Source organism: Dryas octopetala, chromosome 9 (genome assembly GCF_963921425.1).
Source record: "Dryas octopetala chromosome 9, drDryOcto1.1, whole genome shotgun sequence".
Classification (NCBI taxonomy): domain Eukaryota; kingdom Viridiplantae; phylum Streptophyta; class Magnoliopsida; order Rosales; family Rosaceae; genus Dryas; species Dryas octopetala.
In genome coordinates this window covers 5354434-5372007 of record NC_141374.1, presented here as the reverse complement: position 1 = coordinate 5372007, position 17574 = coordinate 5354434, and the positions used below count along the sequence as shown (strand labels likewise).

Genomic DNA, 17574 nt, shown 5'->3' with positions numbered 1-17574 from the left:
ATACTTCCATGGACTTCTACAAAATTCGCTTGATATAATCTTTACACATTTTCTCATTAGAAATAATTTGTTTATTTATTGCTTCAAATAGTTAATTTATGCTTATTATTATAAATCATTTTTGATGCTGTATTTAAATTACGCACACATACCTATAACTTAATTACATACAATATAAATTTAACAAACCTTAACAACATTTCCAAAATTTTAAACTTAAATATTATAACGCTCAAACACATTTTTTAACTTTTTCAGACCCGCAGCATCGCGCGGGCACGATCCCTAGTTTTTTCTATATATGCTGTAAAGAATAATTTAAGATATGCTAAGCATAAAAATAGTCATTTAAGTATCGGTGATGCTAAAAGGCAAGGAGAAGTGGAGAACTACTTGAGAAAAGTAAATTCCACAACCTTGGGGGGCAAATGCGAAAACCGAACTTAATTCCAATTGTTATCCCGCGTAGGCGTAGCAATTAAGCCAGTCCCACTCCCACAGATAAAAAGGTGGCACAGAGACTACTACATTGCCACTCTCTCTCTTCTCTCTCTCCCACACTAAATTTTCTGCAAAATTTGGGATCTAATTCTCTAGGAGAGCGGAGAGACCATGAATCGACACCACGACCCCAATCCATTTGAAGAAGAGGTCGAGGTCAATCCCTTTTCGGTAATTACATTCACACCCCCACTCTTCTCTTTCTCGTCTTCCTCATCTTCAGATCTACCCTCTTCAATTCTTAATTTCATTTCTGGACAATATGGTAAATAGGGGTTTTTGGATCTGGATCTGAAACCACGGTTTTTTATTTTTCATAATCTCTCTGAATTGAATATTTCTTATTTTGATTTCTTTTTTTATGGTTGCGTTTGGTAGCGGAGAAAATGGAGGAAAAAAAATCTCTAAGAGACGTGAAATTGGAAACAGTGTCATGAAATCTACAAAATTAGTGAAAAATTGAAAATAATATGTGGATTTGCAGTAAACTCTCAATGTAGCTCTGTTTAGTTAGCTACAAAGCAAAATCAGAGCCAATGCTCACGTTGTGCAAGAGTCCTTAGCTTAATGTAATCGTATTATAATATATGAAATCAGCTTAGAAATCTGACTGGGTTTTTGGTTAATATGCTTGAGAAACATGACATGAGTTGGGTTTTTTTTCACTTGTATTAATTTGGAAAAAAATTGGGACGTGTAATTTTAGAATTTTATTCCAAATTTGAAAAGTACATCATTCACTTCAAAATCAGCAATGTGGAGAAAAAGGTGAATTTGGGCAAAATTTTTCAGCTTATTCTTTAGCAATGGAAGAAGATTGAAAGAAAGTCTTGGTTTATTTGGAAGAGAGGTACAATGTATAGCTTAGGACTTGATGCTTGGTTTTAGGCACAATGTATAGCTTAGTCCTGGTCTAAAACTTAAATAATTAATTTAATTAATTCCCTGATACAGAAGCTTCTTTGTTTTTGTACTCTTTGTTTTTTTTTTTTTTTTTTTTTTTCCCTTTTTCAAAATTGTCCATCACCGAGCAGAGCCCCCACCCCCTCCCCTCCACACGATTTTCCAAAAATGTTACGCTTTTACATTTTGTTGGCCTCCTCAGTCTACTTTTTAAGTGTATTTATCTTTTGCGTCTTTTAATAATGTATTTGTATTTATTTAATAGTCTACAAGTTGTTATGATTTTTATGACTTAATACCAACCTTCCTGCCTTAATGCCAACATAATTATTCTTCAAAAATCATGGATTCCTATATATTATGTGAGCTTCACTTACTCTTTTTTATGTGTCGTGAGAATTTAAATGATGTTGCAATCTTTCTTATGTGATTAGATTTTGAACTTCCTTGTAGAAAAGTATGAAACTATGATGGGTGAAATTTTCAGTGGTGCAACATAATTTATTAATGGTGAACTTGAGATGTTTAACTTGCTTCTTAGAAATTAATTGGAATGGCAAGTAATACAAATGTAACGCTTTGTGTTTTCTTCATATCTTTACAAAGCCTCAATTCTTTGTACATATGCATTCTAGAAGTTATAGACCTTTTGAAATGTCTTTGTGCATGTGCTAGCTTCTTTTTAGATGTAAATAAAAGAAGTTGAAGCCACATGTTGCCACCACATAGCAAGGTGTAATTTCCATTTTCTAGAATACCATACAAAAATCACTTTTTGATTTTCACCTGTATTGACCATTCATGATTGGGGCATGCTTATTAAGACCAGGGAAAATCTTAATATATACATATATATATATATGTATGTATATATTTTATCATCCTTGTAGAAATGTCTTCCAATGTGCCTTAACTTGAGAACTTTGCAGAATGGTGCTGCTGCTCGTGGTTCAAAGGCACGCATTCCACCATTGGCATCTGAACCTCTGGGTTTTGGGCAGAAACATGATGCGACAGTTGATATACCATTGGATACAGTGAATGTAACATATTTTCTAGTTTCTGTATATTTTTGCTCTAGTTGTAGAGGTTTGTTATATAGTGTCTGGTCTGGTATTTACAGGATTCTAAGCAGAAGTCGAAAGAGCTTGCAGCTTGGGAAGCAGATCTCAAGAGGAGAGAAAAGGTTAATTTTACAAATTTTATGATTGATTACTTGTCTAGAGGTCTGCCTTTAATGTAAATGATTTTATTTCCTTTTATATTTGGAGTTTATTGCCTTACATATCTATAAATTTCTCACATATCTGTAATGTTTCCTGTAATAATTTCTCATCTGTGCTGTTTCCTCATATAAAAGAATTTCTTATTTTATCTTTACTGGTCCTGTTTGGGAGTGCTTCTGTAGGAAGCAATTGTGCTGCTGGTAGTGCTTTTGTTAGAAGTACATAATTTTTTTATTAAAAATCAAAGTGCTTGGAAGCGCTTCCTGTGGAAGCACCTGGTACGTGCTTCTCCTGAAAGCACTAAAAGGTGCTTCCATAACTCAGAAAGTACTTACAGCTCTTTATGCCAAACGCTACCAAAAGCGCTTTTATGTCTTCCAAGCACTGCCAAGTGCCAACAAGCCCTTAATGTATTCCTATATTTGGCTTTAATACAATTTTTTTGTTTACATTTAACTTTAACAGGATATTAAACGGAGAGAAGCTTCTGTTGCAAAAGGTTAGAACTATGAATCAACAGCTTTAAGTATTATTAATTTGGGGTTTTTGCCTTTTTTAAATGCTTCTTTAGGGTGATAATTACCATTTCCCTACTTGGTGTATCAGCTGGTGTCCCCGATGATGATAAAAATTGGCCTCCATTCTTTCCAATTATTCACCATGATATAGCCAATGAAATACCAGTACATGCTCAAAGGCTACAGTATTTGGCTTTTGCAAGTTGGTTAGGTATGACATGTTTATTATCTCAATGTGTTGCTATGTAATTTTACTTGTGTAAGTTGTTCTCTTTAAATGAATTGAGGATTCAATTATGCACGAAGTATCTCTAAGTTTTAAGTTTGTCTTGTTTTGGTATGCCAATCTGGTTACTTATATTGAGAAAAATAGAAACTAATTATTAATGGATCTACCATTTCCATTTGCCACATATCTGTTCTGCCACCAATTTCTGTGATCTGTTTGATGACATTAACATACTATTGTTGATGGTGACATTATCAAGCTCTTTTTGTTTATTGGAGAAGTACAGATAAGTCCCATTTACTTCTAACTACGGGCAGGTGCTATGATATTTTTGATACTTCTAAAGTTCCTTTTCTACAGAGTACAATAACTCCTATCATAGTTACTAATAAATATTCTTTTTATTTTTATTATCTTCTTTATTCTATCCCTATACTATATCTTATGGAAAACATTTTATTTGGAAAATGTTGACACAAATATCCCCTTTTCTGTTTTTTGCTCGAAGAACTAGATATCACATTTGAATTTTATTAAAATAAGAGGACAAAGCTCGAGTTAAATTTTACTTAATTATACAATTCAGATTAAATTTTAAAGTATATTTTTCAATTTCAAGTTTCAATTTTATTCAAATAATTATATTTTAATAAAATAAAAATTCAACATTAAAAAAAATGTTCCACTTTTTTCTCTTAATGATCTTTAATTTTTGAAGAATTAGTATTGATAAATATGGTTGTTAATATTCATGATATTCTTAGGTTTTATTTGTTCTGATTGGAATGCTATTTCACTTTTCTTTCATACAATATTTCTAGAATTGTATTCAGTTATGATTTTAGAATGATAAAATAAATTATTTTATAGTGGAGACTAACATAGGACATTTTGACTTTTTTGGATAATTATTATTAATGTTCTTATAAAATATAGGACTTGTCTTTGCCAAATCAAACCCCCTCCCCCTTTCTACTCATCCTCCTTTTTCGGTTGTTCTAGCAATCATAGCATTTTTTCATTGTTAAGAACCTCATATGCAACATCCCAAAGAGTTGTGGTGAAAGATATCTATATGGTACTATAAAATAGCAGGATGTTATGTGTTGACTTATGGCCTCTTTTTTTTTTTTTTTTTTTTTCTTTTGGTGATGCATATTTTTATCACATATGTTTAGATTTTTTGAAGCTGTTAGTAACTAATTGAACTCATACATGCCCTTTTGCCTATTAATTATCTTGAATTTTTGAAATAATATGTGCATTTATATATCTTTCCTCATTATAAGTTTATGCATGTACATGTTAGTTATATGCTTTGAATTTTGAGTACATAAAAACTATATGATGACATGTTATTCAAAGACTTGAGACTTAAAATTCAGCTTCTATCAGGGAATATGGAAGCATTTTATCTTTTGTTAATTTTCAAATTTTTTTTTTTTTTCTAAAATGGATCTATCTAAAACATTTTTGTTTTGGAAATATTGTTACTAAACAATCAATTCTCCTTAATGTATTTTAGCTCTTGGGAATGTTGTTTTAGACTAGACTAAGGTAATATCTGGTATTTTTTAGTTTCTTTATTGGAGTGGTTCCAAAACACCTTTGGTGCGATGCCGAAGGCCGGAGTGATTGCGGATTCCTTTTTTCTTACATTCTCTTACTCTTTTCCTACATCATCTTTCAAAAGTTTCTAATTATATATATGTATATATAAGGAAATGTTTTCTTGCCGGAGTAAGAATGTTAGACTGTCAATCTGGATCAATGACAATTAGATTCTCATTTTAATTTGTGGTGTCAGATTGATATTCTTAACAACATAACATGCCAAATATCTAGCAAGGGAACATGATCCTACACGCACACACTCGTTTTCTGTCACTATTTCCACTTGGGGCTTGGTTTGTCTTCTGCAGATGTTTTCATTATCTTTTGGGCTTTTATATTATATTTTAGTTGTTAATGCATATTATGACTTTAATAATATTGAACCTGTTGGTGGATTCTACATATCATTGTTCATCTTATCATCAAAGACTATAGTTTCCACGTTAAAATTGGATTTCTCTTTTAAAATATTTTTCTCTACATGCCCAGCACTTTAATATTGTCTTTGCAGGTATAAATCTTTGCCTAGTTTTTAATCTGGTTGCCGTTATGGTCTGTTGGATTAGAGGCGGAGGTAAGTTTTTTTATTTTTTACTTTTTATTTATTTTCATTAGTGGTATTTGATTATATGTACATTTAAGGTAAAATTAGCTGCTTTGCTATTATGTTAATTGGACCTTCTGATGAGGTTCACAAATTGCAGGTTCTAAAATATTTTTTCTTGCAACAATCTATACCTTACTTGGATGCCCTCTTTCATATGTGCTGTGGTACAGGCCTCTCTATCATGCAATGAGGTAAATATTTAAAGATGTCTTTATTTTCTAGTTTCCAAAGAATGATAAGATTTGTAGTTCCTCTGGGGCTCACAGAGAAGGATTCATGCTTGTTAGCGTAGAAATTTTGGAGCTTTATAGACTGTAATGGACTGCATTTTTATGGATCATAGGCTAAGACGAGCTAATACTTTTGGAAAACTGAAAATGACAAACTTAGTAAACCAGTTGAAGAATAAGAATTTTCATGTATCCTAAAGTTATCCTCATCTGATTAATGGAGAGCCTTGTCATTTTCTAGTTTCCCATTTTCTATATGCCCCCATTTTTTAATTATGCTTTTATTATATGATGGATGAAACTAGTTTTACACTATGGGAGTATAATTGGTACAACTCTGTTGCACCTTTCACTACCGGCGATATCAAATGCACCATGTTTATTTTTCCTTGCTCCTAGTATTTTAAAGACACACAGTGGGAGGATTTTGTGAATCAAAGCCTTTAACTCTAGATGCCATCCCTGTAAACTATAAACACCATTTTCTACCAATGTTAGGTTGAGTTATGGGCTGTCTATGATATGAGTAGTATCACCTGCTTAGGTCAAATATAAGGTAATAAACAAATTATCATGGACCTAACTTTAAATTTTGATGTGATAAGGCTTCAACCTGGTCATAATGGAAACTAAACTCAAGCATAGGTTGAAACTAAAATTTTGTCAAACAGAAACTTTGTTTTGCCATATTCTGAATGGAGTTTGTCTGAGTGTGATCTAGCAATATGCCTATTTGGCCTTAAGCAGGTCACAACTGATTTCTCACATCTCCCGTGGGTGATTCTAGTTATATGTTTTTAGATTCTCTTCGATGATATGTTTATCTTTCCAGCTTGAACACCTCCATTTTGTTTTATCTTATTTTTGGACCTTTCTTTTTAGTTACTAGGGTGGGAGTGTATGTGGTGCATGTTACATGGTGGTTGTGGTTGAACAATGGTGGAAACTGATTTTCTCAGGAAATCAAGAAGTATTTGGAAATTATGTGCTGCATAGCATGGCTATGACTTTGAACCATTTTTTTATTTTTTTTAATTTTAATGTTCAGAACGTGATAAGTAAATGATTATGTAGTCTTTTCTGCAATTTATTTATAAGATGCATGTATAGATGTAATTTCTGTTGTAAAAATGCCTTCTGATACGGTAGACCTAATTGCTGTTTTGACTTCTGTTTGTAGGCATGAAAAGGTGGTTCTCTTGCTATACTGTATAAAAAATTTCATTATATATTTGGAATACAAAATATCGATAGTACTCTTACCACTATTTCAATTTTGAATTTGTATTTCATTTACTATGAAGCAGTTTGTGATCTTTGGGACAAGGTCCATCTGTTCAATTAGGTGAGAGAAAACAGTTGATGATGTGAACTATATAAATCTCGATAGAAAACGCATTTATAATTGTCTTTTTATGCCAAACTTAGTACTATCCGGTGTTTGAATGTAAAACACTGCTTTGCTTGTGCTGACTGTTGTTGAGGGCTTTTTGTTTCCAACTTGCAGGACAGAAAGTGCCCTGAGGTTTGGTTGGTTTTTCATGTTCTATATGGTATGTACTGCTATTGTATCCTTTTTACTTCTTACTGCTTAGGTTATTGTTCTGAATTTTAATCAATTGTATGATGCAGCTCCACATTGGGTTTTGTATTCTCGCGGCTATAGCTCCTCCTATTGTCTTTCAAGGGAAATCATTGACGTAAGTTTTTTTTTTTTTCCCGGCATTTTGAGTTTAAAATTCTTTAGTCAGGTGTGAAATTTAGTATGGAACTTAGTTCCAACTTCCAAGTCAAGTACGTTTTGAAAAGCCATTCATTAAAGGAAATGTCTTGGTGATTAGCTTCTGCATTAAACACATGTTTAGTGATAGTGTACGACTCTTAACTCAATCTGAAATTTTAGGGGCCTGATTTTTATCTATGCCTTGTACATTGATTAGTACCATATGTTTTGTACTTTTTTCTCAAAGTTATTTCTTGTCATCATGTTGTTGATTGATTTGAAGAAAAGAAAGTTGTGCAGTTTGTCATATTCCAACTGCAGAGTTGGGAATATGGCAAATGTGTTTGTAACCATTTTCATATTGAAGTAAAATTATTTTGTTGAATATTACCTTGGTGGAATGTTGCAAGTCTGGACTCTGGAGCAAGGAAATCACAAAAATTTCTGGTGGAAGTTATTAATTAAGTTTTTAGTTTCATACTAAATTACATTGTACCATGCCGCTACCGTGGCTTGAACCCAGGCTATCCCTGGGGAAAGTTCATGCCTAACCACTATAATGTACCCCAGGGGGCAAAAGTTGTAACTGTTCTGTTTGTTTTTAACTAAACTAATATATATATATATATATATATATCTCAATTTATTTCCTTTTTTTGTTTGATTTCTTCTTTATGTTCTTGATTTCATAACAAATACAGGGGCATTCTTGCTGCAATTGATGCCTTCTCTGACCATGTGGTGGTAGGGGTAAGTTTGTCGACATGCCTGTGTCTGTCTTTAATCAAATTTTAATGGGTCAAAGAAGTGTGCAAAATGTGCACGTTAACATATATATTAACATATATAATGCTACTAATATTATTTGTTTTTTCTTGCAGATATTCTACTTAGTTGGGTTTGCCTTGTTTTGCTTAGAGTCGCTTCTAAGCCTTTGGGTGCTTCAGGTAAGAGAGAAAAGTTGCCTGGTCTTTTTGTACATTCAGTTTTCCTTTAGAAGTATAGGAAATGCTTTTGATGGCTTATAAAGGGAGGCATTACTTGAGTAATCTCTAGATGTGAAAAAGTCTTCTTAGTTTATGGAAATCAAGATCAACATGAGTGTTCCTAGGAAGTAAATTGTGCCATTTGGTAAGCTATTGCCCAACTGTTTTGCCTCCAACAAGTTTGGTCTGTAGTTGGAAACTTTGTGTCAGTTCAGGCCAACAATTTGAAATTGAACTGATACCTATTCATATATAATATCTAAAATGATCTTTTGCATTGATCTCTATCATAATGAAAGTGGTGCTAAGTCACCAAAGGCCAGAGGATATAATGAGAGAGGAAAATAAATGATATTCCTGTGTCATATTGATACCTTGTACTTTAAGAGATTTAGTTTTGTTGTTCTTTGTCAGTGGAAGTAGATGCTTGTAATTATGATAGGACAAACCAAGAAAGGAATAATGTACCAGCTGGTGCAAATGAATTTGGAAATAATTTACTATCATATTCATGTAGCTATTTTATAGATTGCACTTTATTGTTTTACTAACAATTTTATTGTTAAGAAGAACATGTATATAAATTGGAAAATAGAATACTTTTCTCCTGAAACAAGAAACCCTTGTTTTAAACCTTCCGGACTACATGGGCACTTATATATGTAACATTTGCTGGTCTTTAGAAGCTACATGTTCTATCCGTGAGGAGTGTTTTTCCTTCTTTTATTCCCTCTCCTACTGATAAACCTTCACTTCTAGTGTTTACGGTGAGTAATGCGTTTTTTGTATGTTTACAAAACTTTGTATGACTCCGTATCTGGAATATGTTTACTCAGTTCTATCTCATGGTCTTTTAAGAGATTCAAAAGTTGATTACTGGTCAGAATGAAGTCATTGTTTACATGTGTATTCATCCTTTTCATTTCTCTGACTGCCTTATTTTCTTTGGTTTGTGCAGAAAGTATACATGTATTTCAGGGGGAACAAGTGAGATGTGATCTTGGGATTGTGATCTAATTGGGAATTAGAGTTGTTGCTTTCTGGAGTGGTTCTAGTATATTCTATCTGCGGCCTGTTGTATTTTCCATGAGTTTATAGAATGATTGATCAGTATGCTAAATATATTGTAGGAAGTAGTGTTGTACGGTTGTACCTATACTAAAAGAAGTGTCTACTTTCCCCTTCTCATCACCAAACGATGTGTTGTAATGTCGTTTTATTTGTTACATATTCACATTCAACAAACTGGACACTGAGGAAATATCTATCACTATTCACTCTACTTGAGGTCCTGATGCTTAACCAGAAAAAGAAAGTTAATAGCCCATCATTGGATAATAGTTGATTCTTTATTCATCATTTCACTGGTGTGACTACATTTCAATTTTCAATAATCAAACTCAAACCTCAAAAGAATTATTTTGTCATGCTAAGATGTGGTATTAATCTGAGACATAATTTCACTGCAAAAAACCCATCATGATTTTTGATTCCACCCAATTGAAAACATCATGATTTCTTATTCCACCCAACTGAAAACGTTCCACCAAATTGAAAACATCATTTGTAATTTTGTATTGAACCGATTCGCCCTTATAGTGATTAAAGGATGTTTTATTCCACGTGTTTTGCAAATTTTTGAAAACAGATTTTGAATAGAATATCAAAATGATCCGTATTGCTTGGTCAGATTTGCACTTGTATCATTGTATGTGCTCCCGCCTTTTTGTTAACAAGCCCATCGGCAAAAACAGCGTGCTTCCTCAGCTCTCACATCACTCTCGATATTATTAAAAAAACAGAAAACCTATATAAACATTGTACAATAAATAATAAATTAATTAAATATTTTTTTTCAAATTGCACATAATATTAAAATTGTTGTACACGTAATGCATACTTTGTAAGAAATAGACATTTACATTCATGGTCAATTCATGTGATCCATCAAACCTGTGGGGTTAATCGTGGATGGAGTAAGGATAATTAGGTTAATTTTAGGGTTCAATTTTCTTTAATGTAATAAAAAAATTCACGTGATGCACCGTTATTATTTTAATGCATATTGAAGAAATAAGAAGTAAGTTCCGCCAATGACCATTTGACTTAGTGAATGACATTAAATTGTTTCTCGGTCAGAGTGATCCTAAATTTAAAATTTATAAACGATAATCGTTAATAAAAAAAAACCAAAGAAGTTTCAAATTTGAATATACAATAATATTATTTGAATTATAAATGTTTGTCGAAATATTTTCGTGTGCTATGTTGTCATATTGATCAGTTGATCATGTAAAATTATATGGAATGTGTAATCTTAATTGACAGGATGACACTAACATGACAATATGTATGACACCCCTCAACGTCATTCATCGTCTCTTAATGTCTGTTAAGTAACAAAAAGAGTTAAATGGTATGCTTCATATACATCATTACTTTTTGTTCTTTTTTAATATTCACTATGTTAAATTTTTTTAATTGCATGTGTGGAGCTGAGTGATGACAGGACTTGCAAACTGTGTAATTCATATATACACAAGGAAAGTCCAAAATTGAAAGTGTATGGCATATACCCCATCTCCATATCTCTTCCATTCCTCACCCTTCACCCCTAATCTTCAACCAGCCAATACTACACTGCCACGTGACACATCAAATATCCAAACTACAACAAATAACCACCAAGCTTCTCTCCATGCCTTTGTTTATCACAATTCACATATACCATCACCTCATCACAAATTCCATCTTTTTCAATTAATAAATAATAATCTTTTAATCTTTTTAAATTTAGTTTTTTTAATTTTGACAGGAAAATGAAAAGTGAAATGACTATTTTACCCACTGCCCATTGATTTTAGCCCATACAAGTCCTCGGTTCTACAACCTTAAAATTACCTCCAAATTTGTCCAAAACTAGGGGTAGTCAGAGGAACCCATAAACTAACATCACCAAGCCAACAATTTTCTTTCCTTTCCAAACTGCCTCCTGTCATCAACCTCCTCTAGCCTCTTATTTTTGTTCCAAACTTTTTCCTTTGCAAAAACAAAAAAACAAAAAAAAAGCCAATCTAAAATAACCACTTTATGTGTCTTCCCAAGACCAATATCTAAATCAATAACCATATATCTCTTCCTCTATCAGAGAGAGAGAGAGAGAGAGGGAGAGGGAGGTAGCTAGAAAATGGCAATTTGTGCAGTGTACACAAGTGCCCAAGTGCTGAATCCAACATGTTCAATTTCAAGCACAGCATCAAAAACCCACTTGGGATTTTGCCAAAAGCAGCAGGTAGTGTTGTACAGTAGTAGTAAAAGCAGCAGGAGAGGCACAAGCAGTGGGATCCCATGTTTGATAACGTGCTCAGCGGGTGACCAAGAGACGGTTGTGATTGGTTTAGCAGCAGACTCAGGGTGTGGGAAGAGCACATTCATGAGGAGGCTGACCAGTGTGTTTGGAGGGGCAGCAGAGCCACCAAAGGGAGGCAACCCAGACTCCAACACTCTCATCAGTGACACAACCACTGTGATATGTTTGGATGACTACCACTCACTGGATAGGACTGGTAGGAAAGAGAAGGGTGTCACTGCTCTTGACCCAAGAGCCAATAACTTTGATCTTATGTATGACCAAGTCAAGGCTATCAAGCAAGGCAAACCTGTGGACAAACCCATTTACAACCATGTTTCTGGTCTCTTGGACCCTCCTGAGCTCATCAAGCCTCCCAAGATTCTTGTCATTGAAGGATTACATCCAATGTAAGTCACTAATTTCACTCATTCATGCATATAATATTTCCATGTGATTAGTTATATTATTTTTCTTCTAAGCCAAAAAAAAAAAGTTTTCTTTTTCTTTTCCTATATACTAATATTTAATTAATGTCCTCCAAGGATACCCTCCTTTTTTATATGGACAAGGATACCCTCCTGCAGGACAAAGAGGTTTTTTTTTTTTTTTTGTTAATGTTTCTTTAGAGGTTCTAGCTGAAGTTAAATGACAGTTCTGTTTTATGACAGTTCTGTTTTGGCCCTTTGGGTTATCCAATTGTTTCCCAATTCCCAGAAATGAGAAAATTTCATTGTATCAACTTTCTTTTCTTTTCTTTTTTGTTTTATATCTGATTTAGTGGACAAATTTAATGATCCTAATATAATTATTTATTGTAGAAAAAAAAAAGTTTTAAAATTATTTTCAAAGAGAAAAGTACTTGCCTCCTGCATAACAAATAAGGGCTTGATAGACTTTTAAACTATCCAAAAATTTGTATGCGTAAGTTTTTCAATTTTAAGGGCACGAACACGATGCGTCAAGTGTTCAAGCCCTCAAACAAATCTGTTTTTGCATTGCAATTACATCCAGTTTTGCATTGGAGTTGCACCTATGTAACCTTAGTCAAAACTATAAATATTACCTCGTAACCCATAATCCACAAAAACTACACTAAAACATATTTTCACACTCCCAAATAACCCATAATAACAAAAAAGAAAAAAGAAAAAATCATTATAACTGCACATTTTAGTGTCAGTATTTTGTCTGCAACTGCAATGTAGTTTCACAAGGAAAAAAGAACGAGCTTTCCAACAAACGACACACGACAGATGCCGTGATTTTAATGGGATCGATTTTATGTAAACTAAAAAAAGACATGCAAGTGTTTAATTATTTTATTTTTTTATTAAGTACATTTAAGAGTTTGAGCATTTAGAAAAGTTGTCATGGGTTTCTTAACAGGAAACTATAAAGATAAGAGTTCACCTGTTTGCAAATTAAGGTGCCTAAACTTTAGGATAATGTTAGACTCATTAAATTTAGACTTAAAGTTTAATTTATTTTATGAGTCTTTCTTAGACTAAGATTGGTAGTGATTTAAAATTTTTAATAAAGTCCTTTTATTTTTCTTCTTTGACGTCGGGGGAAGACTTTATTATGAATTAAAATGATTTTCTTATAAATTTTAAAACACCACAGTCTCCATCTAAAAAGTATTTTTTTAAAGAACCCAAATCTAATTATCCTTTAAATTTATTTGCTAAATAATATGTCATTATATATAGCAATATATTATTTACCAGAATAAATGAGTTTAAGAATGGGCCCAAATTTGAAATGATAACCCAAATTTAATTGAATAAAATATTGTCACATGTCAGACAAAAAACATTATTGTGACTGGGAATGAATTAATGACTTCTTATAAAGTTATAAATAACCAAGTATTCATTTAAAAAATTAAATTTTAATGTCAAAATAGACAACGCGAGATGGGAATGCTTTCTTTTATTAAACCTCAGTAACCTTTCATCTTTTTCAATGCTTAAAAGAACTTTTTACTATAAGGAAATGGTAAAAAGAACTTTTTACTATAAGAAAATGATTAAAAGAATTTAACTAGCAACTGAAAAAAACAGGGAAAAAAACTCATGCTCAGTAAAAAGAAAAGAAAACAATAAATAGAGAATTGATAGAGAAATCTAGGCGCATGGAATGGTATTTATACAAGGATATTCTTTTCTATGTACAGAGTAATAGTTTTTTACTATATATTTTACATATTATGTTGTTGGACAATAATAAAAATTATTTTACTAAACAGTAACATTTTATATCATCACTTGTCAAATTATCAATGTACTATTGATTAGATTATTATTATTATTATTTTTTATTATCAACAACTAGCATTCATGAGATTTGAAGTCATGACCTCCTCTCACAAAATAGAAATTGGATGCCTCCACTAGACTAAATAATCATTTATTAAATTCTTATTTGAAAGTAAGGTTCAATTATATAAATTTATCAACTTTAGAATTGTGTTGTTTACTCTGATTTAAAAATAGAGCAAATTACAATTTACACCCTTGAGGTTTGGAGTGTTTCACGACTTGGACCTTATCGTTTCAATTTTTTCAATTTAGTACCTAATTTTTTTTATTTACTTACAATGTACTATTATCGGATGTCTGACCGTCTAATTTATTAGACATTAATTGATGACGTGACAGTTGTGAGCCCTATATTTTTGCCAACTTGTAAAGCCGAATGACCTATCTTCGTGGGCATTTTTGGTACATCAAGTTTGATATAGATTTTAAGAGGTCGTTTAGAAACCAAAATCCATATCAAACAGCTGAATCACTTTCTAATGGGCATTTTGGGAGGTCATTTGGCCTTACAAGTTAGCAAAAATGTGGACCCCGCAACTTTCACGTCATCAATTAATGTCTAATTAGACAGTAAGACAAAATACAGTAGTCAATTGTAATATCAAAACGTTAGGTTTCAAATTGAATAAATGAAAACGATAGGGTGTAAGTTGTAAAACACCACAAATCTCAAGGGTACTCTAAGTTGTAATTTGCTCTAAAAAATATATATGTTCTAATTTCGCATAATGGCCACGCAAGTAGTCTAGGTTCAAAACCAAGGCAGGAATAGGATAAGGAATGGACAACTATGGGTGCAAGTGGTGGTAGCTGACTAGGATATATATATGCCATATATTTGTTTGAAATCCATGGGCTTGGGGGCTCATTATTTACAACTGGCCTTCATGTACATTTAACTATACTTGAATTGATTACTTTAGTTAGTAATTGATTGGTGCTATCAAAGCAAACAACCTACACACCAATTAAATCCAAGCAAAATGGACATGACTTGCAACTTTTTAAAAGACAAATTGATTCATATATTAATCAGATATATTGCTCATATCATATTGTAGGTATGATCAGCGAGTTAGGGACCTCTTGGACTTCAGTATCTACTTGGACATCAGCAATGAGGTTAAGTTTGCATGGAAAATTCAGGTAATTATTAACAACTTTATAAATTCAATTACCTCGATAATTAACAAATGAATTTATTTTTTTTTTAGTACCTTCAATAATTCCAGTGATCTAAGTTATCTAACAATATATGTTTGAAATTTCAGAGGGACATGGCAGAGCGTGGACACAGTCTTGAGAGCATCAAAGCCAGTATTGAAGCCCGAAAGCCTGATTTCGATGCTTATATTGGTAGAGTGCCCCATTTCTTTTGCTCATTTTCTATATAATTTTCTTTTAGACAGTAGATAGGTTAGGTCCTATAAGAAAGTTAGTTCATGTTTTTTTGAGACATTTTATCACACACATATATCGTTCCCAATTCTGAAGGAACAAAACCATGAACTAAGTAGTAAACGCTTAAACTTTATGGGAAGGAAATTAGTTTCATATATGGGGTCAATTGACACATTTACTCCTTAATGGATCCGCCAATACGTTGTTAGATTGTTAATCTGAATTATTGATTAATATAATTGCAGATCCGCAAAAGCAGTACGCGGATGCTGTGATTGAAGTGTTGCCGACCCAACTGATTCCGGGTGATAATGAGGGGAAGGTGTTGAGAGTGAGGCTGATAATGAAAGAGGGAGTAAAATTTTTCAACCCGGTCTACTTGTTTGATGAGGGCTCAACCATCTCATGGATACCATGCGGAAGGAAGCTTACCTGCTCTTACCCTGGAATCAAATTCACCTATGGCCCTGACACTTACTATGGCCATGAGGTACTAACACTAACTTGGTCTAAACTCCATCTACACTGTTAATGAGGTGTGTTTTAATTTGGAGTGTTTTTGACAATTTTGTCGATCTAATTTCAAATAATCAAAAGCGTTCTTAATAGTTTTTAACAAATTTAATTGAAAGTATACGTTTTTTAAGGTTATATACGGAAACATTTAAAAAGTCAAAGCAGAAATAGTCTAGTGTTAAAACATTTTGTGTGTTTTTACTAAAAGTTGTATTGTAGAAAAGAAAAACACTTTTTAAGAAGCGCTCTATCTCCATATATAGTATTAGTAGTGTTCTTGGAAGACTTAGAAACACTTTCAAATAGTTAAAAGAGTTTTTGATTGTGTATGTATGTAGAAAAAGTTGGAAGTTTTTTTTGGGTTATAAGTGATTTGTAGTGCTTCCTGAATAAGTAGGTGCTTCTTCAGGAATCTTTTCTATGATTTTTAAGAAAAAATTGTATGTGCTTTTAAAAAAAACACTTCCAAACATTACTGAGCAAAAACACTTGTTACAGAAACACTCCCAAACAGTAATTCATGGTCACTTGCAATGAATGATGATGTTGGTTATGTTTTCTAACTATTTTTGTTATAGGTGTCTGTGTTGGAGATGGATGGGCAATTTGACAGATTAGATGAGCTGATATATGTAGAAAGCCATCTAAGCAACATTTCCACCAAGTTCTATGGAGAAGTGACCCAACAAATGTTGAAGCACTTCGATTTCCCTGGCAGCAACAATGGGACGGGTCTCTTCCAAACCATAGTTGGATTGAAGATTCGAGACCTCTTTGAGCAGCTTATTGCAGCCAAGTCCAAAGCTCCAGTAGAAGCAACAAAAGCTTAAAATTAATTAATTAATTGCCTTATCTATATATATTCACTTTTTATGTGTCAATTTGTACCTACGACAATTAATTAATGCCACTCCATCCACAAAGCATATATGCATGCATCTTCATTCAGTTTTCTATTTTTCCACTGCCTCTTTCTATAGGGTTTCGATCTGTTCCTGTTAGGCTATTCCTCGCAATTAAGAACAAGGACATTCTCTACTTTTTTTATGTTGTAATTCTATATATGCAAGATTTGTAATATAGAGAAGCAAATTTTAAAAGAAAAGATACAAAATTCAGTTAAAGAGGTTCATGGACGTACCATATATGTATTGTCTACTTCCTTCCCCATACTGCATTGCATTTGTCTTTTGGAATTTTTGCTTCTTTTTCATATATATAGGAGGAAGGAAGTCTTTTGACTCTTTTCTTCTAGTTTAAATTGATGGGTAGTGTTTGTGCCTAATTTTCATATTGGCCACGTGGCAAGGATGTAAACCCAAATTCATCAAAAGCCCAAAGGTGTACTAAGTGATCCCCAAGGCCCATTAAAGTTGTAAGCCCACAATGCTTGGAAAGAAGACGTTCTTGCTGAGAAAGCCGTTATGACAAAGAGAATGAAGCCATT

The 17574-nt window shown here is 32.8% G+C and overlaps 2 protein-coding genes across 3 annotated transcripts; both read left to right on the top strand.

The window, feature by feature from the left end:
* The first annotated feature begins 418 nt into the window (after positions 1-418).
* On the top strand, positions 419-9863 carry SCAMP5 (SCAMP family protein). Its single transcript, XM_086256251.1, has 12 exons — positions 419-672; positions 2334-2447; positions 2528-2590; positions 3096-3129; positions 3237-3359; positions 5503-5565; positions 5696-5789; positions 7336-7381; positions 7461-7528; positions 8253-8301; positions 8433-8498; positions 9496-9863. The coding sequence occupies exons 1-12, from the start codon at positions 613-615 to the stop codon at positions 9526-9528; spliced, it is 813 nt and encodes a 270-aa protein (XP_086112377.1). The 5' UTR covers positions 419-612; the 3' UTR covers positions 9529-9863.
* Positions 9864-11505: 1642 nt separating this feature from the next.
* Positions 11506-17083, top strand: PRK (phosphoribulokinase). Of its 2 annotated transcripts, none has more exons than XM_086256446.1 (5): positions 11506-12296; positions 15272-15356; positions 15482-15566; positions 15857-16147; positions 16706-16767. In XM_086256446.1, exons 1-4 carry the CDS (start codon positions 11725-11727, stop codon positions 16141-16143), a joined length of 1029 nt encoding a protein of 342 aa, XP_086112572.1. In that variant the 5' UTR covers positions 11506-11724; the 3' UTR covers positions 16144-16147; positions 16706-16767. The 2 variants fall into 2 exon arrangements, with proteins under 2 accessions (XP_086112572.1, XP_086112571.1); XM_086256445.1 differs by having other exon boundaries at positions 11525-12296; positions 15857-16101; positions 16706-17083.
* Positions 17084-17574: the final 491 nt, after the last annotated feature.